The 23,829-nt window shown below is 58.9% G+C and overlaps 2 protein-coding genes across 6 annotated transcripts; one reads left to right on the top strand and one right to left on the bottom strand.

The window, feature by feature from the left end:
* Window positions 1–29: 29 nt before the first annotated feature.
* RNF121 (ring finger protein 121) lies at window positions 30–17,674 on the bottom strand. Of its 3 annotated transcripts, none has more exons than XM_065834737.2 (9): window positions 17,597–17,674; window positions 12,718–12,755; window positions 10,106–10,247; window positions 9,089–9,243; window positions 7,768–7,875; window positions 6,827–6,947; window positions 5,201–5,334; window positions 1,534–1,635; window positions 30–415 (listed from the first exon to the last, which is right to left on the bottom strand). In XM_065834737.2, the coding sequence occupies exons 1-9, from the start codon at window positions 17,651–17,653 to the stop codon at window positions 331–333; spliced, it is 942 nt and encodes a 313-aa protein (XP_065690809.1). In that variant the 5' UTR covers window positions 17,654–17,674; the 3' UTR covers window positions 30–330. The 3 variants fall into 3 exon arrangements, with proteins under 3 accessions (XP_065690809.1, XP_065690800.1, XP_071666322.1); XM_065834728.2 differs by having other exon boundaries at window positions 30–404; XM_071810221.1 differs by lacking the exon at window positions 17,597–17,674 and adding an exon at window positions 13,784–16,797 and having other exon boundaries at window positions 30–404.
* Window positions 17,675–17,821: 147 nt separating this feature from the next.
* Window positions 17,822–23,605, top strand: XNDC1N (XRCC1 N-terminal domain containing 1, N-terminal like). 3 transcript variants are annotated; one of them, XM_071810568.1, is made up of 8 exons: window positions 17,822–18,229; window positions 19,774–19,873; window positions 20,085–20,223; window positions 20,316–20,471; window positions 21,152–21,315; window positions 21,665–21,867; window positions 22,266–22,350; window positions 23,540–23,605. In XM_071810568.1, exons 2-7 carry the CDS (start codon window positions 19,829–19,831, stop codon window positions 22,279–22,281), a joined length of 723 nt encoding a protein of 240 aa, XP_071666669.1. In that variant the 5' UTR covers window positions 17,822–18,229; window positions 19,774–19,828; the 3' UTR covers window positions 22,282–22,350; window positions 23,540–23,605. The 3 variants fall into 3 exon arrangements, with proteins under 3 accessions (XP_071666669.1, XP_071666569.1, XP_071666617.1); XM_071810468.1 differs by lacking the exon at window positions 23,540–23,605 and adding an exon at window positions 23,046–23,532 and having other exon boundaries at window positions 17,823–18,229; XM_071810516.1 differs by lacking the exons at window positions 17,822–18,229; window positions 23,540–23,605 and adding exons at window positions 18,285–18,306; window positions 23,046–23,532.
* Window positions 23,606–23,829: the final 224 nt, after the last annotated feature.

Here is a 23,829-nt window from a genome sequence, read left to right as displayed (position 1 = left end):
GCCGGGGAGGGAAACGGGACAAACGTCTCTTGTCATCTGCAATAGAAAGTTTTAAATATGTTCATTAAAATAATTGCTTTTTCTTTAAAAAAAAAAACAAAATAGCCTCCCCCAGCCCTACGGGGAGAGGGGCCCCAGGGCAGGGTCCTCCCTCAGCCCCCCAAACGCCACGGTCCTCGGGGGGCAGCCGAGGTCCTGAGAGGTGACGGAAGAAAAGCCAGCGTCCCCCGCTGCTGCCCCCTGCCCGGGGACGTGTCCTCTCGCGGCTCCCCAGCGCCTGCCCTTACTCCAGCCCCAGGATGTAGTTGATGCCCTGGACCAGGCCGATGATCACCGGCTGCCAGGCCACCAGGTACCGCAGCCAGTCCAGCAGCTGCCCGTACATGACGTGAGGCCTCTCCCAGCTGGGCAGGAAAGAGTTAAAGAGCCACGGGGACCACCGAGGAGCCACCAGAAGATGACACACGGCTGGGGGACAGGGACTGGGAACCTCCTTCCCCTCTACTCTGCCCTGAGGAGACCACACCTGGAATATTGTGTGCAGTTGTGGGCCCTCAGTTCCAGAAGGACAGGGAACTGCTGCAGAGTCCAGCGCAGCCACCAAGATGCTGAAGGGAGTGGAGCATCTCCCGTGTGAGGAAAGGCTGAGGGAGCTGGGGCTCTGGAGCTGGACAAGAGGAGACTGAGGGGGGACTCATTCATGGGGATCAATATGGAAAGGGGCAGTGTCAGGAGGATGGAGCCAGGCTCTTCTGGGTGACACCCAGTGACAGGACAAGGGGCAATGGGTGCAAACTGGAACACAAGAGGTTTCACTGAAAGATGAGAAGCAACTTGTTGGGGGTGAGGGTGTCAGAGCCTGGCCCAGGCTGCCCAGGGAGGTTGTGGAGTCTCCTTCTCTGCAGACATTCAAACCCGCCTGGACACCTTCCTGTGGAACCTCAGCTGGGTGTTCCTGCTCCATGGGGGGATTGCACTGGATGGGCTTTCCAGGTCCCTTCAACCCCTCACATTCTGGGATTGTGACACAGCGCTGGGCCTCTGCAGTGGCCAGGGAGGGATGGTTGTGGCCAGGTTCACCTCGACAAGGGGTGATCTGGGGTGATAACGGGTATCCCGCAGGACACGAGGTCCCGGTGTCACCATCTCCCCCTCCTGTGGGACAGACATGGAGCTGGGACACGGAACTGGGACACTCACACACCCCACGGGCTCTGCAGGGACTTGTGATCCCAACGGGAGTGTCTTGACGTAAAAAGGCCAAATCTGGGGCTTACGTCACCAACCGTGGTAACGAGGGGGACGGGGGGACAGTGTGGGGGGACTGAGCCTTCCCACCAGCGGGGGGAACATCTGTGAACATCTGCACCTCTCACCCGGAAGAGGAGCAGCCTCGGTGGAGTCCACGGCCTCCCAGCTCCGTGCCAGGTGACGTGCCCTGCTCGGGGACAGATTCACAGGGTCTCCGGCAGCTCCTGGGCACGGCCACGTGCTCTAACCCCTGTTCCCCGCTTTGCCAACGAGAAAGGATACGGGTTACTGAACATCCGCTTGAGATCCACCTTCTCCTTGCAGTAGGGACACGTCTGCTTCTTCCCGACGATGCACCAGCCACGGATGCAGAACTCGTGAAACCTGGCGAGCAGCACGTTAAGGGGAAACTGCCTCAGGCTGGACACAACCGAGCATGGAGGAAACCACTGAGCTTAAAAGAAGTCACCCCCACGCCACAGTGCCGGGGACAGAAACCATCCCCGCTGCGCGAGGGTGGCCACGTTGTGCAACGCTTTCCTAGAAGGTGCAGAACCTTCCAGGCACAGAGGAAGGGGCTGGCGGGGTGACCGAGGCATCACGGGGGCTGTGACCAACGCCCGTGGGACACAAACCCTTCCCTGACGGTGCCCGGCGCACACGGTCACACCGCAGCCAGGTTACACCAACGCGGCTGCTGGGAAGCTCCTGGATGCGAGGTCAGCGCCAGATGGATGTGTCCGGCTGCGAAACACCGGGGCTTGGAGCACCGGGAAGGTTTGTCTGAGCTCTGCAACCCACCCGCATCAGCCAAGGCTCCTGCAAAGGGTTCTTGGGGATTAACGATGCGTTTAAGGAGCTTCTCCCAGGGTCTGACTCCTGGGTGGCGACAGACGGGTGACGAGGATTCACCCACCCAGGGAGTCACGAGGAAACACGCAGCGGTTCCACCCCACGGCGCAGCTCTGGGGCGAGGCGAGGGATGGGGGACGCCACGCACGACGGTGTCATGGAGGCAACAGAAATTCCCCCAAGTGACGGCTCTGCTGCCCAGACCGGGTAAAGGAGCCACCGATCCCCCTCCCCAGAGTCGCCACAGGGTGGGTGACACACGGGGACAGGCCCGTTGCTGCGGTCAGGCCGGCGGAAACCTCACCAAAGCAGTTTAAATTTAGACGACGAGTTCTGCCAGCGTGACATTTGCTCAGGCCCGAGTTTGGAAACCACCTCGCTGATGGTAACTCGAGTGGTGCTGGAGGACACCCCAGCTCTGCCACTGAGTCACCCCTGGAAAACCCCCTCCCAGTCCCAGCCCAGCAGCCCCAGGGCTTTCGGTTTCGACGCCAAGGGCTCATCCGGCAGCTGACGGGAGGGATGAGCGGCTCCAGAGCACCGGGAACCCCGCGGTGCAGCGGGGGAGTTCTGGGGAAGGAGGAAGCTGCTGGGCTGGGGCTGGAGCAGGCAGGACAGGCACAGACACACACACAGACACACACACAGACACACACACAGACACACACACAGACACACACACAGACACCGTGTCCCACAGCACCCTCCCAGCTGAACTGAGGAGTGCGGTCTGGATGAGCGGGCAGTGAGGTGACTGGGAACTGGCTGAAGGGAAGAACCAGAGAGTCGTGGGCAATGGGGCAGAGTCCAGTTGAGGCCTGGATCCAGTGCAGAGCCTCAGGGGGCAGTGCTGGGGCCGGGATTATTCAATATATTCATCAATGACTTGGATGAGGGAATAGAGTGACTGTCAGCAAGTTTGCTGGGGACACCAAGCTGGGAGGAGTGGTGACACTGGAAGCTGTGCTGCCATCAGAGACCTGGACAGGCTGGAGAGTTGGGTGGGGAGAAATGGAATGAACTAGAACAAGGGCAAGTGTAGAGTCTGGAATCCGGGCAGGAACAACCCCAGGTTCCAGTGTAAGTTGGGGAATGAGCTGTTGGAGAGCAGTGTAGGGGAAAGGGAGCTGGGGGTCCTGGGGACAGCAGGGTGAGCATGAGCCAGCACTGGGCCCTTGTGGCCAGGAAGCCAATGGTACCTGGGGTGGGTTAGAAGGGGGTGGTCAGTAGGTCAGAGAGGTTCTCCTGCCCCTCTGCTCTGCCCTGGGGAGACCACCCCTGGAATATTGTGTCCAGTTGTGGCCCCTCAGCTCCAGAAGGACAGGGAACTGCTGCAGAGAGTCCAGCGCAGCCACCAAGATGCTGAAGGGAGTGGAGCATCTCCCGTGTGAGGAAAGGCTGAGGGAGCTGGGGCTCTGGAGCTGGAGAAGAGGAGACTGAGGGGGGACTCATTCCTGGGGATCAATATGGAAAGGGGCAGTGTCAGGAGGATGGAGCCAGGCTCTTCTGGGTGACAACCAGTGACAGGACAAGGGGCAATGGGTGCAAACTGGAACACAGGAGGTTCCACTGAAAGATGAGAAAAAACTTGTTGGGGGTGAGGGTGTCAGAGCCTGGCCCAGGCTGCCCAGGGAGGTTGTGGAGTCTCCTTCTCTGCAGACATTCAAACCCGCCTGGACCCCTTCCTGTGGAACCTCAGCTGGGTGTTCCTGCTCCATGGGGGGATTGCACTGGATGAGCTTTCCAGGTCCCTTCAACCCCTCACATTCTGGGATTCTGTGACACAGGTAGCGTGAGAGCAGGGGGCCGGTTTTTGAGGGATGTTCCATGGAGCTGGTGGGGTCTCCCCCTTGAGCAAGGCTCTTGGCCAGGACCCACAGCACTGGGGCTGGTGTGACACAGGCAGCGCAAGTCAGCTGGACCAGGGACACTTCACAGAATCACAGAATCATTTGGGTTGGAAAAGCCACTCAAGCTCATCAAGTCCAACCGTTCCCCTCCCCTGTCACTGCCCCACATCCTGAGAACCTCATGTCCGTCTGTCCAGCCCTCCAGGGATGGTGACTCCAGCACTGCCCTGGGCAGCCTGTTCCAATGCCCCACAGCCCTTTGGGGAAGAAATTGTTCCCCACATCCAACCTCAACCTCCCCTGGGCAACTTGAGGCCGTTTCCTCTGCTCCTGGCGCTTGTTCCTGGGGAGCAGAGCCCGACCCCCCTGGCTCCAAGCTCCTTTCAGGCAGTTCAGAGATCAGAAGGTCTCCCATCAGCTCCTGTTCTCCAGCTGAACCCCCCAGGTCCCTCAGCCGCTCCCATCACACTTGTGCACCAGCCCATCACCAGCTCCGGTCCCTTCTCTCCGCTCGCTCCAGCACCTCAAGGCCTTTCTTGGCGTGAGGGTCCCAGAACCACCCCCAGGGTTGGCGGTTTGGGCTCCCCAGGTCCCAGCACAGGTTCGGTCACTGCCCTGGGCCTGCTGGCCACCCCAGTGCTGGTCCCAGCCAGGATGCTGTGGCCTCTTGGCCCCTGGGCACACTCTGGCTCATGTTCAGCCGCTGCCACCAACACCCCAAGGGCCTTTTCCAGCCGCTGTTCCCCAGCTGCAGCGTCCATGGGGTTGCTGTGACCCCAGTGCAGGACCCGGCACTTGGCCTTGTTGAACCTCAGACAATTGACCTCAGTACAAAGATCCAGTCGGGCTGGATCCCCTTCTTGAGCCCTCCAACCCTCATGCCTCACCACACGTCTCCAGAGCTGGCACTGCGGCAAACACCGGGCAGGCAGGTCCCAGCAGATTTGGCAAAGGCAGCCGCAACGTGCAGCTCTACAGCAGCACAGTCAGAGCCGAGGGGGGAGCTGGGGTGGGGAAAGAAGAGGAAACAACCGCTTGTAAAGCACACGGAGGCGGCAAGGAAGTGATTTCAGGGACATGCGGGACGCAGCTTCTTTCCTTGCCAGGTCAGCGATGACACGGGCCGGGATCATGCGCACCATCAGCAGGACAGCCCCCGGGACGGGTGTTTTGGGGAAGCTGTGGGGCAGGAGCTCTGGCCGGCAGAGCCGGCGAGGCGAGGGGCTGGCGCCGGAGGAGAAGGATACACGTGGTTGCAGGAGAGGCGGTAGGTGTTCTCGATGATTCCCTCCTCGTTGACGTCCACTAAGATCTGCTGGCCGCAGACGGCGCAGACGCTGTCCGAGAGGTGCTTGGTGGGCATCCCCGAGGCGCTGTAGAACTGAGCGAGGGCAGAGCAGAGGGAGAGCGGTGACAGCGGGGGGCACACGCGTCCCACCCCAGCAGCATCATGGCTAAGCTTAAGGAGGGCTGGGGTCAGCGCCTGAGGAATCCAGCCCCAGCCTTTTGGGCTTAAAAACCTCGTTAACAGGTCCAGCTGTGGGAAACAACTACAACAGGACAGGGAGCTGCTCAGTGACATGGTGGCCCATCAGACCCCAGCCCCACACACTCCCTCCCCACACTGGGGACCTCCCCCTCTGCTCCCCTGCGGGGCTGGTGCACCGAGGGCAGAACCTGGGGATGAAAGCAGGACAAGCTGGACGTCACAGCTTTGAGCCAAGATGACAACCTGGGGCCGGCAAGGGCACCGAACACAGCCCAAGCCCACACTCCCTGAAGCTGGGATGGAGCAGCTGTCCCCCCACCATTTCAGAGCCAGCTGGCTCAGCACCGGCCCGATACAGCGCACGGGGGGGTGCGAGTGTGCAGCTGGGTGTCCCCGCACGCAGCTCTGGTGCTACATGATCCAGGGAGAGCCACGAGCCCCAGGTCACCCCTGCTGTGTCCCAGGTCCCACAGCCAGGCTGGGAGACAGATAATCATCAAATATCTTGAGTTGGAAGGGACCCATTAGGATCACTGAGTCATAGAATCATGGAATCATTTGGGTTGGAAAAGCCACTCAAGATCGAGTCCAACCATAACCCAGCCCTGTCCCTGCCCCATATCCTGAGACCCTCATATCTGTCTGTCCAACCCTCCAGGGATGGTGACTCCAGCACTGCCCTGGGCAGCCTGTTCCAATGCCCCACAGCCCTTTGGGGAAGAAATTGTTCCCACATCCAACCTCAACCTCCCCTGGCGCAACTTGAGGCCGTTTCCTCTGCTCCTGGCGCTTGTTCCTGGGGAGCAGAGCCCGACCCCCCTGGCTCCAAGCTCCTTTCAGGCAGCTCAGAGATCAGAAGGTCTCCCCTCAGCTCCTGTTCTCCAGCTGAACCCCCCAGGTCCCTCAGCCGCTCCCATCACACTTGTGCTCCAGCCCCTCACCAGCTCCGTTTCCTTCTCTCCACTCGCTCCAGCACCTCAAGGCCTTTCTTGGCGTGAGGGGCCCAGAACTGACCCAGGATTCGAGGTGAACAGAGTATTTGGCATTTTTAAATGCCCACGTGGAGAACTATTTGTCAAGCAGGTGGAGGGGCTGAACAGATCCTTCCTCTCCTCATTTTTTGTGCTTCTGGGGGTGAGGGGGTGCCCTGGGATGCTTTGCTCTTAAGGAACAATTTCAGAGCAACTTGTAACGTCAGAAACCTCCCAGCGCAGAGATCACACAGCGAGGGAGGCAGCAGCCTCGGGGATCCCCCGCTCAAGCTGGGGTTGATGCACCTTTCTATTTGGGGGTCACAAAAGCTCCTGCTGCGAGTGACATGGTTCAGACTCCCCCCAAAAGAGGGGGCAGGACTCTGTCCGGGGTCAGCGCAGTGGTAACTCACCCCGATCGTGGAGGCCATGTAATCCGCACACATCTCGGCAAAGTCCCGCTCCAGCACCCCGTAGTAAAGGCCATAGAAGAGGAGGGAGATGCCAAAATCCATCGCGTCTTCTTGCTTGATTCTACAACAGAAGAGCCCAAATGACATCAAGAGGGGTTTTTTTGGGGGGTGACACAGGCCACAGCACTAACCCTGTCACGGGAGTGGCCACCAAGGCAGCGGACACACGTCACCGGGAAGTGCCACCCACAGAGGTTCTTCGGGGTGCTTCACCAGCCCAAACCTGTCTCCGCTTCAGGGACACTTCACCTTGGGTGTTGACAAGCAGCATTTGATGGGAAACATGGGTGTCACACCCCAGGTGTCCAATACTCAGTGCCCATCGCCCCCACCAGCCTCTGGAATGAGCAGCTGCAGCTGGACTGGGTGACCTTTGAAGGTCCCTTCTCAACCCAAACTATTCTGTGATCTCCCCAACTCCTTCACGCACCAGCCCATCTCCCAGTAAGCACCCAGTTAACACTTCCACGTCCCCACAGGCAGCTGCCAGCTCTGCTCATCGTTCTAGAGAAGGAATCACCGTCTCTAACCATGGGCGAGGGTCCTCTGCGATCACAGAGGTCCCAGCTGCTTGGTGCAGGTAACTCCATTGGGGTAGGAAAGAAAATTGTGTGGCTGCTCCTTGGCTGGACAAGCATGGAGCTGGGGGGCTGCCCACATGGCTGAACTGGAACTGGGGCTCTCCAGCCACCCCGACCAGCTCAGGGACCAGCATCTCACCCGGGATCCTCCCAGCAGCAAGAGGTCACCCCAAGAGTCTCTTTGGCCTCATTAATTAGATCGCTAAGATAATTGTTTTTCCAGAGGGGGAGCCAAGCCCTAATTCCACACGGTGTGTTACATCCCCCGCCCTGTGAGCTGGACCCAAAAGATTCACTCACCTGAATAAGAAGTTAAGACCGAAGAGTGTGAACATCACCGCTATGTACCCCACGATCCCAGTGGCATAACTGATCTTGTATATTAGTAGAAACCATTTATAAACCAGTCTGGAAAGAATTAAAATAATTTAACTACTTTGTTCTGAATGAAACTGCACCAAGCACCTCAAGAGTTTTACTTTTTAAACCCGGGTGTTGTTTGCAGACACTTCACCTACCCAAACACATGGGCAACAGTGCTTTAAGTTTCTAATTCAAGCTATGGATCTGCTGCCACTGTGGGCTGAACACGGTCTTGACTTTCAAACCAGAAACCTTGGGATCTTTGTGCTGAGGCCAATTGCCTAAGGTTCAACAAGGCCAAGTGCCAGGTCCTGCACTGGGGTCACAGCAACCCCATGGACACTGCAGGCTGGGGAACAGCGGCTGGAAAAGGCCCTGGCGGTGTTGGTGGCAGCGGCTGAACATGAGCCAGAGTGTGCCCAGGGGCCAAGAGGCCACCAGCATCCTGGTTGGGACCAGCACTGGGGTGGCCAGCAGGCCCAGGGCAGTGACCGAACCTGTGCTGGGACCTGGGGAGGCCAAACCATCAATCCTGGGGGCAGTTCTGGGATCCTCATGCCATGAAAGGCCTTGAGGTGCTGGAGTGAGTGGAGAGAAGGGAAGGGAGCTGGTGAGAGGCTGGAGCACAAGTGTGATGGGAGTGGCTGAGGGACCTGGGGGGTTTAGCTGGAGAACAGGAGCTGAGGGGAGACCTTCTGATCTCTGAACTGCCTGAAAGGAGCTTGGAGCCAGGGGGGTCGGGCTCTGCTCCCCAGGAACAAGCGCCAGGAGCAGAGGAAACGGCCTCAAGTTGCGCCAGGGGAGGTTGAGGTTGGATGTGGGAACAATTTCTTCCCCAAAGGGCTGTGGGGCATTGGAACAGGCTGCCCAGGGCAGTGCTGGAGTCACCATCCCTGGAGGGTTGGACAGACGGACATGAGGTTCTCAGGACATGGGGCAGTGCTGATGTGGGGAACGGTTGGATTCGATGAATTTGAGGGTCTCTTCCAACCAAAATGATTGGATGATCTCCAAAAAGCCACGTTTCACAGCACAAACGCTCCCAGTGAGGTTTCCAGCCTATGTGCTCTCTGCCCGTCCACCACCCACTCGGGTGCCACGTGTGCCAGGCTCACACCCCCCCAGAGCGCAGCGCTGCCTCAATTATGTGCTGAAGTACAAAGTTTAAGCCCATGATTCGCGGCAACAAAACTGGAAAGAGCTGCTTGTAATGGTTACCCCGGGGCTGAGGAGGTTTCCCAGAAACACTGGTACGAACCTGGGCGTTGTCTGTACCAGAGGTTTGCGAGTTGCCCTGAAGGTGACAAAAGCTGTGACCGCCGAGAAGAGCACCCAGATCACCAGGAACCGCCACCAGTTCAGCTTGATGGTGAAATACAGAGGCACTACCCACATCTGGAAGAGCGTCACCATCTGCACAAACAGGCAAACACATTTGGGTTAAAGTTCACAGAGCGTTACAGGGATTGTCTGGAAAGGTTCATTACGATAAGGAAGCCAGAGGGTAGTTGGTTCGGGTGAAATCGCAGGCCCTGACGTGCCAGTGACATCGGCAGGTGGCAGCTCCGCTCACTGGGCTGCAGGAACCGTCAGACCCAGGGTCCCGGCAGCAAGAAGCCCCCCGTCGCTTCTGAGGATTCACCCACGAAACGCAGCTTCCCTGTGACTTTCCTGAGGAAGAGAAGCTGCAGGGAGACCTTAGTGTGGCATTTCCGGACTTAAAAGGGTACGAGAAGAAAGACGGGGACAGACTTCTGAGCAGGGCCTGTTGTGATAGGACAAGGGGTGATGGGTTAAAACTAAAGGAGGGAGATTCAGGTCGGACATGAGGAAGAAATTGTTGCCCTGAGGGTGGTGAGAGCCTGGCCCAGGTTGGGCAAAGAGGTGGTGGATGAACCATCCCTGGAGACATCCCAGGCCAGGCTGGACAGGGCTCTGAGCAACCTGAGCTGGTGAAGATGTCCCTGTCATGGCAGGGGTGGCACTGGGGGAGCTGGGAAGGTCCCTTCAACCCAAACCTGTGATTCCGCCCTCAGGACAACACCCGGGAGCTGCGTGTCCCATCCCCTGGTGTCAAAGCACTATGTAAAACCCAGTTATCAGTATCGCTTATAACAGAAAGCGTCTCCAAGCGCAGCCATCCTCATCCCCAAGCGCTGTTGGGGAGATGAGGGCATCTCAACATCAGATGAGAGGAGAAAAACAGGAACACGCTTCTCTTCAGGTAAATCAGTGCCCAGCCTCGGAGAAGAACCAGCCGCAGGGGGACACTTACATTGTAGGAGCGCGGGTGCCGCTGTTTCCACTGGACCAGCAGCAGCTGTGCCACCACCAGCGTGGCGATGAGGATGAGGACCATCTCGGCGTGCATCGCCTCGTGCCCGCGGTGCTTGGCGTGCATCCGCGCGTGCTCCACCCTGCAACGACAGCGACACGGCGGCTGAAGGACGCGCCGGCAAACGCTTCGGCACGGGGGACACCAGGAGGGAGCGTCGTGGAGATGGGGACCGTGCGGCAATCCAGAGGAGAAAAAGGACAAGAGGTCCATAGATGGATCCTCAGCCAACGAGGTGCTCAGAGAAGCCAAGAAGCTTCTGGCCTGTGTCATAACAACCACAGCCAGATCCAACTGGGCTGTAAAATGGGGTCTCCAGCAAAGCCCCACTTGGAGTGGCCTTCTGGGAGCAGTGGGGCTGTGGACAAAGCCCCTCCTTGGATTGGGACCCCATCTAATGAGACTTCCCAAGACTGGGAGCCCTCACCTGCTCCTCGGGGAGTGGTTTTCCTCCTGGGTATACCCTTGGGTGAGCCCTTGCCCCCTGACCAAGTGATTATTTCTCCTGGTTTCTTATTTCTCCTAGTTCTGGTTTTTGTGGGTCAACGCACTGTGGATCCTCATTATTCTTACATGGTCATATAATCATAATAATAGCCTCAACTAGTATCTGAATCTGTGTTTTACAATGTTGTCGGAGCGCTAAATAATTTGGATAAACCCCATTTCCAGTTGGTTTCTTGGCTAAAATGTTCTGGTTAGAAAAAAGCCCGTTTGGAGCTTGTTGCCTGTCCGAATTGACTTTGGAGGTGTCTCCATGACACCGAGAGCACCTCGTTTCTCAACCGTAAAAAACAAGGCTACACCGAGCCCATCCTGGCGCAAGCGAGGTGGTGGCACCTCATGGACCTGGAGCAGCCAGCGTGGCACACACCTTCACATCGCTCACCCGGCAGCTCACCGCAGCAACACCATCATCATCACCGGGTGAGGAACTGGCTGGGTGGTGGCACCCAGAGAGTAATGCTCAATGGCTCAGTGTCCGGATGGACACTGGTAACAAGCGGGGTCCCTCAGGGGTCTGGACTGGGACCATCACTGTTTAACACCTTCGGCAGTGACATAGACAGTGGGATCGAGCGCACCCTCAGCAGATTTGTGGGTGACACCAAGCTGAGTGGTGCAGGTGATACACCTGAGGGACAGGATCCATCCAGAGGGACCTGGACATGCTGGAGAAGTGGGGCCATGAGAACAACATGAGGTTCAACAAGGCCAAGTGCAAGGTCCTGCACTTGGGTCGGGGCAGCCTTCGGTGTCAATCCAGGCTGGATGGAGGGATGGGGGCAGCCCTGAGGAGAACGACTTGGAGGTACTGGTGGATGAGAGACTGACTGAGAGCCAGCAACGTGTGCTTGCAGCCCAGAAACCACCCGTGTCCTGGGCTGCATCCCCAGCAGCGTGAGCAGCAGGTTTGGGGGGATCCTGCCCCTCTGCCCCGCTCTGGTGAGACCCCCCTGCAGTGCTGGTCCAGCTCTGGGTCCTCAGCACAGGACACACATGGAGCTGCTGGAGAGGGGCCAGAGGAGCCCCAGGAATGACCCGAGGCTGGAACAGCTCTGCTGGGAGGACAGGCTGAGAGAGCTGGGGTGTTCAGCTGGAGAAGAGAAGCTCTGGGGAGACCTTGGTGCGGCATTTCCAGACTTAAAAGGGGACGAGAAGAAAGATGGGGACAGACTTTTGAGGAGGGCCTGTTGTGACAGGACAAGGGGTGATGGTTTAAACTAAAGGAGGGAGATTCGGGCTGGACATGAGGAAGAAATTGTTGCCCTGAGGGTGGTGAGGGTCTGGCCCAGGTTGGCCAGGGAGGTGGTGGCTGAACCATCCCTGGAGACATCCCAGGCCAGGCTGGACGGGGCTCTGAGCACCCTGAGCTGGTGAAGATGTCCCTGTCATGGCAGGGCTGGGATTAGATGACCTTTGAATGTCCCTCCAAACCATTCTGTGATTCTGTGACCACGACTGAGCACCAACGCTCGACATCAAACCCTCAGTCCATTTCTGGAGCCACCAGCACCTATCACGCCTCTTGCTCAGCACGGGAAAGGATGGAAGGGGTGGGGAGGCACAGTTTACAGCCAGAAAAACCCACAATTCCCAAGAAAACGCTTCACTCTGCATTGGGCAACCCCATTTACATCCTGGAATGAGGGATTTCCACACCAACGCGCTACAGGCTCCTGGGGTTTCTTTGCAGTTCACACTGTTTAACCAAAAAATGAGGTAGAATTAAGACTGTTACATCCTTACATCTCGTTCTTAAGCTCGAGTTTGTGGAAAATTTAAGCTAGAGGAAGTTAGTTCCTGGTCTTAAGTTTGAGTTGGGGGGGGGGGGGGTGGAAATCCAAATCTAACAAACACACCAAATTCTCTGATCTTAAGTCATCCTCTTTAAATTAATCCTGAGAGAAGACTGGCCTCAGTGTGTTTGTCAACAAGGGTCTGGTTGAAATTGGGTTAGCGAAAGGAAAAGGAGGAATCTTTAGTATGTAGTTTAAAAGAAGAAAAACAAATAGCATTGTGTTTTGAGACAGGTCAGCCCCCAGACTCACCTCCATCTCTCCTCCGGGGACAAGTGCGAAAGGTCGACCTGAGAAGAGAACAAATAACACTAAAGAAATCAAGCGTTGAGGTTTGAGAGCAGCAGCACCAGCCTAAAATGGATCATTTCTTTATTTCGCCCTCCCCAAAGGTGCAGACGCTGGTTTACGCCCCACACGAGTGAGGCTGTGCTGCCTGTTAGCACTAAGATGACACCCGGCTCCTTCATCTCCTGGTGACGCCCCATTGGTGCCAACAGCGGGGCCATCCCGTCAGACCCCGGCATCGCTCCCCGGGAGCTTTAAGAAAGGAAATCATGGATTCTGAATCTTTCAACGCTAAACCCCTGGCGTGCCCATGGTGATGCCGCAGCCCAGGGCTGCCCGCGTGCCGCAGCGTCCCCCTGCTCCTCCGGCACCCTTATCCCCGCATTTTAGCGCCGCCAAGGCTCTGAGCGATGTCCACAAGAGGAATTGCTTTAAATCCATATTCCCAACCCAGCCGGGCTTCCCTGGGCTCGCAGGGACAATCCCAGCGCACGTCAGGAACAGAGCAGAGCGCCCCAAATCCCAACAGGCTGCAGGACGGCATCTGCACAGCAACAGATCATGGAGTCCAACCGTTTCCCAGCCCTGCCCCTGCCCCATGTCCTGAGAACCTCATGTCCGTCTGTCCAGCCCTCCAGGGATGGTGACTCCAGCACTGCCCTGGGCAGCCTGTTCCAATGCCCCACAGCCCTTTGGGGAAGAAATTGTTCCCACATCCAACCTCAACCTCCCCTGGTGCAACTTGAGGCCGTTTCCTCTCGTCCTGCTCATGGCAGGGGTTGCACTAGATGTGCTTAGAAGGTCCCTAAACTCAAACCATTCTCCGATTCTGCAACAGAACCAACCTCCAGCATCTCGCCTGGGGCTGCGCACACCAACACCAAAACCCCAAAACACCTGCGCCCCGTGTTTGCCAGCAAGCAGGCACTGAGCTGTAAGAAGAAACATCGAAACCAGTCACAGCAAGGACGTTGTTATCGCAGCAAAGACGTTGTTATCACGGTTTCCTGTGCACACCGGAGACACGTACCTGGGAACAGGCTCCACCTCACCCTGGGTACGGAGCCGCGGGCTCAGCTCCAACGTCCACCCTGGGGACAGCACAGCAGATCCCTCAGGGCTGTTCCCCAAATTGGCTTCTTGCAGCATCACACCCTCCACAATGCTTAATTATCCCTCAGCGGTGCTTAATTATCCCCTTGGGTGACGAGGCAGGGAAAGACGTGCGCGGCAGCGAGCCGTCCGCCCGCGGTGACACATCCGCTGAGGTCCCCGAGGCCTTGAGATGCAAAACCCAGAGCTGTGAAAATCCCCGTTGGAGCCGCTGGTTGGTGACGATCTGACGCCGGCTCTGAGAAACGCACTCGAACAGCTCGAGCTCCCCTGTTCCCAAAGCTTCCAGGTCCTGATTCATCGGCTCAGCCGCCGCCCTCCCTTCAAAACCTCAGCCAAACAAACTGTAGGTAGGACAGCAGCTCTGATAAGCGGTATAAAATTAAAGATGTTCTCGAGTCAGCGCTGGCAGATGCTGAGATATCCCCAAGCACTTCTCAGCCCAGCTCAGCTCTGGCGTCACTCTGCCCCCCCATGAGCTCTGCGATGTCACCCAAGGGCTCCCCCTCGTCCCCAGTTTCCATCATGTCCTCGCTGGACGAGGACGCTTTACAGCCCAGCGCCTTCGATTATCACTTATTTTCTCCCCTGTGCTGTGGTTTCTGGTCTCTCCTCCTCCACGCCGGCTCGTCACCCGCTGAGGTGACACTTCCCTTCAATGTCTTCTCCAAATTCTCCCAGCAAACGCCGAGGAAATCCCGCTGACACATCACCAAGGCGAGCGTGTCCCCACAGCTGCCACCTCGGCTGTGCAAGAATCCGCAGCCTCGGGCACGATCTTCCCTCCATCGCTAGGACGGAGCTTCACCGGATTCCCCGGAGCTTCAAGTTGCTAAAATAACTTTACTAAGGGAGGCCGGGACGTGCCAGGCGGGAGGTCAGAGACGATGTGATGAATGTTCAGACGCGACTTGGCAGAGCTGGACCTTCCACTTAACCCCTGCTGGATCCACATGCTCCCTTACCGAAAAACTGAGCTTTGCATCTTAAACTGAACAGCTGTGGTGAATCCGAGCGTGAGAAGCGACACCAGGAAGCACCTGCTCTCTCCACCAAGCATTAACACCCAGTTTTTGGGGCCTTTTCTATTTCTGTCAGTGAAACTGCTTTTAAATCTCCCGTTACCAGCTCAGGAGGAGGGTTAGACAAGAACTCTTAAAGCTTTCTTAAAAGAAAATATAGAATTAAGAATGATATATTCTGCCCTCTGGCTCCTCTGGAATCCATGAACCACTCAAAACCCCAGTTTGCTCTGGGCGATGACCGGGAGAAAGTGGATATTTGTGACTTAAGTTTAATTCTCTTCTTGGACACAATATCATGGCCTTTGGGAGAAAGCTGTACCACTCACCGGTTTTCAGTAGGGGCTGGTGGCCCAAAGCCGCCATGAATTCACAATCCCGGTCACCGTGATGGTTGAAAGAATCATCTCCCTCTAGGAAAATGCAAAAGCTGCAGTTATATATAATAAAAATCCTGCTAATCATCTGTTTTTGCAGTTCGGAAGCAGGGAGAGAGGAGGACGTGTCCCAGCTGTGAGTCGCCTGTAATCTCCTTACACTCTAAATCCGGGAAGGGAGGAAGGAGAACGGGGCGAGGATGGACAATAAGCAGCTCCCAATTCTTTTTCGTGTCGTGCAGCCCCATGGCGTTTTGGGCGTCAAAAATGACATTATCCACCATCTGCTACACATGGCGCTGGGTGTAAAAGCTGAGGATCCGGACGCTGGGACCTGATCGCACCTTCCCCACAGCCCAAACCTCAGGATTTGTTTCAGGTTGCTCATGAGGAACAATGTGGAACATTCGGAAGATGAATCTCCAGAGCGCTGAGAGTCCGGCCGCTCGCCTGAGGCAGATTTTGAAGAAGCAGGTCCTTTAGTGAACATTTTGCGACCTCAATCCCTCGTTTTTTCTGCTCGTGAAAGAGCGCAGGGAGCAGAGCGGCCCCGACTGATCAACGCTTCGATAATTGTCAATAAAACCTCCAACAGCCGCCCGAGTTCCGCGCAGACAGAGCTGAAGCCGCGCGATTCTCGGTGTTAATCCAGTGAAACGTTAATAAACCGCTTCCATATCCCCGCCGTTAACAGCTCGTTAGCGAGGAGGCTGCTGAGATCCCAGGATAACGCAACAATACAGATTTTGTCCCGGCAGATGTGGGTTTTGTAGGGATAAAGCGCTCGCCTCCTCATCCACTGCCTCCTCGCGACGCCCCCTCAGCCACCCCAACCCACTGAAAACCAGGAATTTCGCTTTTGAGAAGTCACGTCCTCCATGTTTTTACAGGAAAGAGGTTTCCCACCCGCTGCAGCCCCTGAATGAAGGTGCTCGCGAGTGGAAGAGTTCAAAGCCACCACTGAGTACCTTAAAATATAAGAAAGTGCGACTGGAGAGCAACTGGGTTGTGGTTTAAGATGTCTGGTCAGCGGATTTGAAGCTGAATCCTCCAATTTGAGGCTGAATCCTCCCGTTTGAGGCTGAATCCTCCTGTCATCCAGCTGTACCCGCTCTCCAGCAGCGCACGGCGCGGGGAGGACACACAAGCTCTCACCGGGCGGACGGACTCTCCTCACTCGGCCGCTCACGCAGGACGCTCTGCGGCTCCATCCCGTCGGCAAACTCCCCAAATCCCACCCGTCGTGCCTGGGGATTTTTAAGCCAAACTGCTAATTCTGGAGGAAAAGCGCTGAGAACCACCAAGCCACTGACCGTCTCGTTGCTCCCATGGTGCTGCCAGCTCCGCGAAGCAGAAGCGATTCCCCAAGTTTGCCGATTTTACGGTATCAGGAGAAGCTCAGGAGCACGAGGCACAGGTGACAGCAAAGCCCAGGACAGCGGTGCCGGTCCAGTGGCACCAGCCATGCAGAAGCCGGGTCCCTGCTCCCAATTCCAGTTTTCCAAGGGGATTTTTCTTCCGGTTTTATAATTTTTCATCTCCAGGAACACAGGAATGGCCAGAGCTTCGCTTAAAGCCCTTTACCTCACACAACTTCAGTTCCCCAAGGGCGACAAGCGCCGCTAATTACTAATAATCTCAGCGCGGTGACGGGCGCAGTGCGGGGACAGGACGTTCCCTGCGCAGCTCCCATATCCCCCCAAATAGCCCCCAGCTCCCGTGCGGCCTTTCCAGCCGCCAGTTTTACAACCAGGGAATTAACGAAGAGCACAAAAACTTCACCGGCGCCAAAGGACCCGGGGGGTGTTTCCAGGACCCCCCCGTAGCTGTCCCAGCGTTAGGGACTCAGCAAAGTCCTTCAAGGGGCTTGTCCCCAACCCGGTGCTCAATGCCCCCCACATCTGAACCTCCCATTTCCTCAAAGACTGTTGCTGAGCCGCCCCCCGCCTTCCTCTCTGACCCCTTCAGGCAGTTCCCCCGCCCCCCTGCCCCGTTCTCCCCCCAGCCCCAGGGGACCCCCCAAGTCCCTGCACCAAGAGCCCAAACGCCCCCAGACCCCTCACCCCAACACCCCCCACACTCTTTTGCCCCAAACTCCTACAAGTCCCAGTGCCCCAGACTCCCACCCCCCAGTCCAGGGACCCCCAGAGCCCCTCAGGGACCCTCTGAGTCCCCCAGAGTCCCAGTGCTCTGAGGGGCCACCCCGGACCCCCCCACCTCCCCCCGGCCCGGCGCCCCCCGGACCCCCAGCAGAATCCCAGACCCCGCTCCGGCGCCTCCCGTCCCACAGCAGCCCCATTCCCTCCCCGTCTCCCCCATGGTGCACATTACCTCCTCCACATCGCGTTCGACGGGGCCTCCAACCTCCACTTCCAGCACCGCCGCCATCTTGCCCCCCCCCCCGGCCCCCAGGCGGCCAACTCCTTCCGCCAGCGTCAACCAATCGCCGGCTACACCGCCGAGGCTTCGGCCAATCGCTAGGCGCGACGCTTGCTTCATCACCAATCAGAAGAGAGGAGGGGCGGGACAGCCGCTAGGAGCGCCACTTGAGGCGGGAGGACGGGGAGAGCTGTCACGGCCTAGGGATCATCTGCCGTTTACCAGTTGCGGAGCCGGAAGCACAGTCCCGGTTACCGTGGCCGCGTCGCACCGAGGAGCCGCGAGTGTGAACGCTGGAGGGCCGCGGGTGTGAACTCTGCGGGGCCGCCGCCTCCTTCCCCCCATCCCTTTCTGCTGCCGCTTCACGCTGTTTCAGAGGGAGCGCACATGGCAGACTCTCCCTGAGCCCAGGCGGTGACGCGGCGCTGCCGGAGGACTACGTGTCCCATCATGCACCGCGGCGGAGCGCCGGGCCGGGGGCTCGAACCGGGGCTTCGAACCGGGGCCGGGGGCAGCACCGGGGACCTGAACCGACGACCTGGACCCGGGCGGGGGGTCGGGAACGGGGGCGCTGAAGAGAGAGCGGTGAGCAGCCCGCGGAGCTCAGGGGGTCAGAGGTCACGCGGTTTGGGCGGGAGATTCAGGCGGCGGCTTCGCGATCGGTGAACGGGGCGAACGGGACTGGGAGGGGTGGTTGTGGGGCGGGACTGGGAGCTGAGGGGGGGCGTGTGGGGCTGGGAGTGGGGAAGGGGGGCGCCGGGGATGGGACTGGGGGGGTTGGGGCAGTTGTGGGGCACAGGGGGGTTCACAGAATCCCAGGATGTCAGAGGTTGAAGGGCCCTGGAAAGCTCATCCAGTGCAATCCCCCCATGGAGCAGGAACACCCAGCTGAGGTTCCACAGGAAGGGGTCCAGACGGGTTTGAATGTCTGCGGAGAAGGAGACTCCACAACCTCCCTGGGCAGCCTGGGCCAGGCTCTGACACCCTCACCCCCAACAAGTTTCTTCTCCTATCAAAGTGGAACCTCCTGTGTTCCAGTTTGTACCCAGTGCCCCTTGTCCTGTCACTGGGTGTCACCCAGAAGAGCCTGGCTCCATCCTCCTGACACTGCCCCTTTCCATATTGATCCCCAGGAATGAGTCCCCCCTCAGTCTCCTCTTGTCCAGCTCCAGAGCCCCAGCTCCCTCAGCCTTTCCTCACACGGGAGATGCTCCACTCCCTTCAGCATCTTGGTGGCTGCGCTGGACTCTCTGCAGCAGTTCCCTGTCCTTCTGGAGCTGAGGGGCCACAACTGGACACAATATTCCAGGTGTGGTCTCCCCAGGGCAGAGCAGAGGGGCAGGAGAACCTCTCTGACCTACTGACCACCCCCTTCTAACCCACCCCAGGTACCATTGGCTTCCTGGCCACAAGGGCCCAGTGCTGGCTCATGCTCACCCTGCTGTCCCCAGGACCCCCAGCTCCCTTTCCCCTACACTGCTCTCCAACAGCTCATTCCCCAACTTACACTGGAACCTGGGGTTGTTCCTGCCCAGATCCCAGACTCTACACTTGCCCTTGTTCTATTTCATTCCATTTCTCCCCGCCCAGCTCTCCAGCCTGTCCAGGTCTCTGATGGCAGCACAGCTTCCAGTGTCACCACTGCTCCCAGCTTGGTGTCACCAGCAAACTTGCTGACAGTCACTCTGTTCCCTCATCCAAATCATTGATGAATATATTGAATAATCCCGGCCCCAGCACTGCCCCCTGAGGCTCTGCACTGGATCCAGGCCTCAACTGGGCTCTGCCCCATTGCCCACGACTCTCTGGCTTCTTCCCTTCAGCCAGTTCCCAGTCACCTCACTGCCCGCTCATCCAGACCGCACTCCTCAGTTCAGCTGGGAGGATGCTGTGGGACACGGTGTCAAATGCTTTCCTGAATACTTTACTGCTTACTGGATTGTGGGGGCTCTTGCTGTGGGAAAACAAGCTGGGGGGGACAGGACTGGGATGGGGCTGAGGGCTCTGGGGTGAGTGGATGGGGCTGGTGAGGGAGGCGGGATGGAGCTGGGGGGCTGCAGAGGGGCTGACAGGGGGGTGAGTGGGGTTGTGGGGGCAGAGGCTTCAACCAACCCCCTGTCTCCACCCAGGGATCCATCCCACAGGCTGCTCAGTGTCGGCAAAGGATCGTCCCCAGGGATCCCCATGGCTCCGGTTAAAATCAGCTACATCGTGTCCTTCTCCTCACAGGTCTCAGGTTGTTTCCTCCAGGGTGGGGGGGTTTGCAAAGCGCAAGTGTCAGGCACAACCTCATTAGGCAATGCCTGAAGGGCACTAATTACTACAGATGGGTACAAATTACCCGCAATTTTTGCTATTTCTGCGGGGGTCACTGGAACAAGATGAAGGTGGTTGTGGGGGAGCCCATTGTGTGATGCAGCGTCTCTGCCGTCCCACGCAGGACCCCAAGTTCCCGGTGGAGAATTTGCTCCGGGAGGACGAGCCCCGGCCCTGGCTCTGCTGCCCCCGCGACCGCAGCGGGCAACTGCATGTGGAGCTGCAGCTGGAGCGGGCGAGTCCCATCGGCTACGTGGACATCGGTACGTGCGTCCCCTTCTTTCCCTCGGCAGGGCTGTCCCCTGGACGGGGGTCAGCAGCCCCCAAACCTCCTGTCCCTCCTGCTTTACCGCAGGGAACTGCGGCTGTGCCTTCCTGCAGATCGAGGTGGGACGTTCCTCGTGGCCGTGTGACCAGCCCTTCCTCACCCTCCTGCCCAGCGTCGTGCTGATGACGCCGGCCCAGTCCAAACTGGGCCAGAACCGCTGTGGGGTCCGGATGTTCAAGGAAGGTAAAGACCAGAAGGGAAGAGGCCCAGGGGGGCTGGTGGAAGGGGATGGCGGGACAGGGATCACGGGTGTCCTGGGGGCAGCTCCACACAGGACAAGCAAGGCCTTGAGGTGCTGAGGTGAGTTGAGAGAAGGGAACGGAGCTGGTGAGGAGCTGGAGCACAAGTGATGGGAGCGGCTGAGGGACCTGGGGGGTTCAGCTGGAGAACAGGAGCTGAGGGGAGACCTTCTGATCTCTGAACTGCCTGAAAGGAGCTTGGAGCCAGGGGGGTCGAGCTCTGCTCCCCAGGAACAAGCGCCAGGAGCAGAGGAAACGGCCTCAAGTTGCACCAGGGGAGGTTGAGGTTGGATCTGGGAACAATTTCTTCCCCAAAGGGCTGTGGGGCATTGGAACAGGCTGCCCAGGGCAGTGCTGGAGTCACCATCCCTGGAGGGCTGGACAGACGGACATGAGGTTCTCAGGACATGGGGCAGTGCCAGGGATAGGTTATGGTTGGACTTGATGAGCTTGAGGGGCTTTTCCAACCAAAAGGATTCCATGATTCTGTGTCCCCTGCCCTGGCCTCTCCCGTGCCCTTAACCCCCAGTTGTCACCTTGTCCTGCTTCTGGAGGGGGGACGGTGGCGCTGGGTGACAAGTGTGGGCAGTGCTACGACACTGGTCCCCACTCTGTCCCCCACAGCGGATTTCCTGGCGCCGGCACTGGGTCAGAAGTGGGACCGGCTGCGGCTCACGGGCAGCCAACCCTTCAGCAAGCGCGGCCAGTTCGGGCTCTCATTCATCCGTGTGCGCACGCCACTGGACCCCCCGCACCCTCCACAGCCCCCCCAGCACCCGCCACCCCCGGTAGGTGCCTCTCGTGTCACCAGGGCACCCGCTGGGATGCCCGGTGACTGGGTTTCTCCTCTATCACCACTTGTGCCCCATCAGGGCGGTCACTTGGCAGAACCAGGGCTGCATGCAGGGTGGGGGGCACAGGGAGCTGCTCCCCATTTCCAGGACCCCCCACTTGTCCCACAGGAAGACACCGACCCCACAGATGCTCCCTGGCGCTCCAGCCCTGCTTTTCGCCAGACTTTCTATCCAGAACCGCGCTCGTACGTACCCGGGCTGGTCCATCTCTGTCCCCTCTGCGCAGCCGGGCCTGGGACCACTTGTCCCCGAGCACAGGGACTGACAGTCTGTCTGTCCCCAGGAGCTGCGAGGAGGAGGAGCAGCTGAGGAGCCGCCTGCAGCAGCTGGAGCCAGACGCCCAGAGCCCCGTGTGCCTCAGCCGCCCGGCACAGATGGTGCTGTCGGCGGCGCGGAGCCGGGCACGGAGACCCAGAACCAGCACGGGAGCACCAGGGGGACACCGGGAGCTGCCGGCTGGGGACCTGGGAGGCCCCGCCGTGCCAGGTGAGCCGGAGCAGCCAGTGTGGGGCACGTTGTGGTGCAAAGAGCCTTCATGTTGTTTGTATGTGTCCCCCAAAACCAGCCCAAGGGGTCTGGTCCTGCTGAGGGCTCTACCCGTGTCGGCAGGGACCCCTGTTCCCCATCCTGGCCACGGTGACCGTCTTTGGGACACATCACCCTCCTCGCTGGTGTGAGAGACACGTGATGGTCAATCGCACAGCTGCCCTAGTTGCTGTCACCCACTTACTGGTCACGTTGGGGCAGCAGGAGGTGGCGGACACCAGTTTGTGTCACACGGGTGTTTTCCTGCCCACGAATGTCACCGGTTCAGGTGTCACCCGGCCCCTTCCACCGTGAGATTCGGGTGCGGGGAAGAATCGCTCCCTGTCCCTGTTCCCCAGGGTCCATGCAGGATGACGTCCCCGCAGCCCCGAGAGCCCACAGGCAGCCGAAGCGCAGGCAGCGAGTGCACGACCCAGCAAGCAGGTAAATCCCGCTGTCCCCATGTTCTCCTGCCCTCACCCTGGCTGGGACCAGCACTGGTGTGGCCAGCAGGCCCAGGGCAGTGACCGAACCTGTGCTGGGACCTGGGGAGGACAAACCGCCAATCCTGGGTCAGTTTTGGGCCCCTCACACCAAGAAAGGCCTTGAGGTGCTGGAGCGAGTGGAGAGGAGGGAACGGAGCTGGTGAGGGGCTGGAGCACAAGTGTGATGGGAGCGGCTGAGGGACCTGGGGGGTTCAGCTGGAGAACAGGAGCTGAGGGGAGACCTTCTGATCTCTGAACTGCCTGAAAGGAGCTTGGAGCCAGGGGGGTCGGGCTCTGCTCCCCAGGAACAAGCGCCAGGAGCAGAGGAAACGGCCTCAAGTTGCCCAGGGGAGGTTGAGGTTGGATGTGGGAACAATTTCTTCCCCAAAGGGCTGTGGGGCATTGGAACAGGCTGCCCAGGGCAGTGCTGGAGTCACCATCCCTGGAGGGCTGGACAGACGGACATGAGGTTCTCAGGACATGGGGCAGTGCCACAGGGGAACAGTTGGACTCGATGAGCTTGAGGGGCTTTTCCAACCGAAAGGATTCCATGTGATTGCTCCAAGTCCTTCCCCCGCCCGGGGCTGGTCCCTCGCTCCTCGGATGGGTCACAGAACACAGGACACAGCCCCGAGCTGAAAATCTCCTCTCCAGGTCTCCCGTCACCAGTTCCACATCAGGAGGAAAAGCCAGAACCTGCAGCCCCCAAGAGAGACGGGCCAGGCGGGGTGACAGGGGAGGGGACAGCGGGCGCAGGGACACGGGCGTCTGCCCCATCTGCTCAGGTGGGTGCTCAGCTCTGGGTGTCAACTGGCTGCAGACACGGGGAGGCAGGACATGCTACTTGGGCACAGCATGGGGTGTCTGTCTGTCCATCCATCAGCTCAACGCTGCTCTCTGCTGTGGCTGTGAGGTACAAGGGGACAGTGACAGACAGGGACAGCGATGGCTCCCGCTGTGCCTGTTGAACTCCAGATTTTTTGGGGGAGAAGCAGCGGTGGCTTTGGAGCTGGGACATTGCTCCTGTGACAAGCAGGGATGTCACAGCACATCACCGGGTGCCACACGAACCTTCAGGGAGGGTGGGAGCCTAAACCCCATGCACCCCAGAGAACCAGGGACACCCGTGTCACCTCCCCTTCCCACAGGTCGCTTCAGCCTGGAGCTGCTGCCCACACACGCCGCCGGCTGCGGGGAGGAAGAGCCCGAGGTGGCCCGGCCTTCATCCCCACCAGAGGGGTCCTGGGTGTCCTGTCCCCTCTACCAGCTGCTCTTTGCCGCAGCTGAGGTGGAGCAACATGCCAGCACCTGCGGGGAGGGGACCCCGGGGACCTACTGGCTGGGGTAGGACTGCGGGGACAGCAGAGGGGACAGGGACACAAGGGACCCCGTCCTGCTGGCTGGGGTAGGGCTGTGGGGACAAAGCCCCATCACAGGA

The sequence above is a fragment of the Patagioenas fasciata genome, chromosome 1 (genome assembly GCF_037038585.1).
Source record: "Patagioenas fasciata isolate bPatFas1 chromosome 1, bPatFas1.hap1, whole genome shotgun sequence".
NCBI lineage: Eukaryota > Metazoa > Chordata > Aves > Columbiformes > Columbidae > Patagioenas > Patagioenas fasciata.
This window is presented reverse-complemented; position numbering and strand designations above follow the sequence as displayed.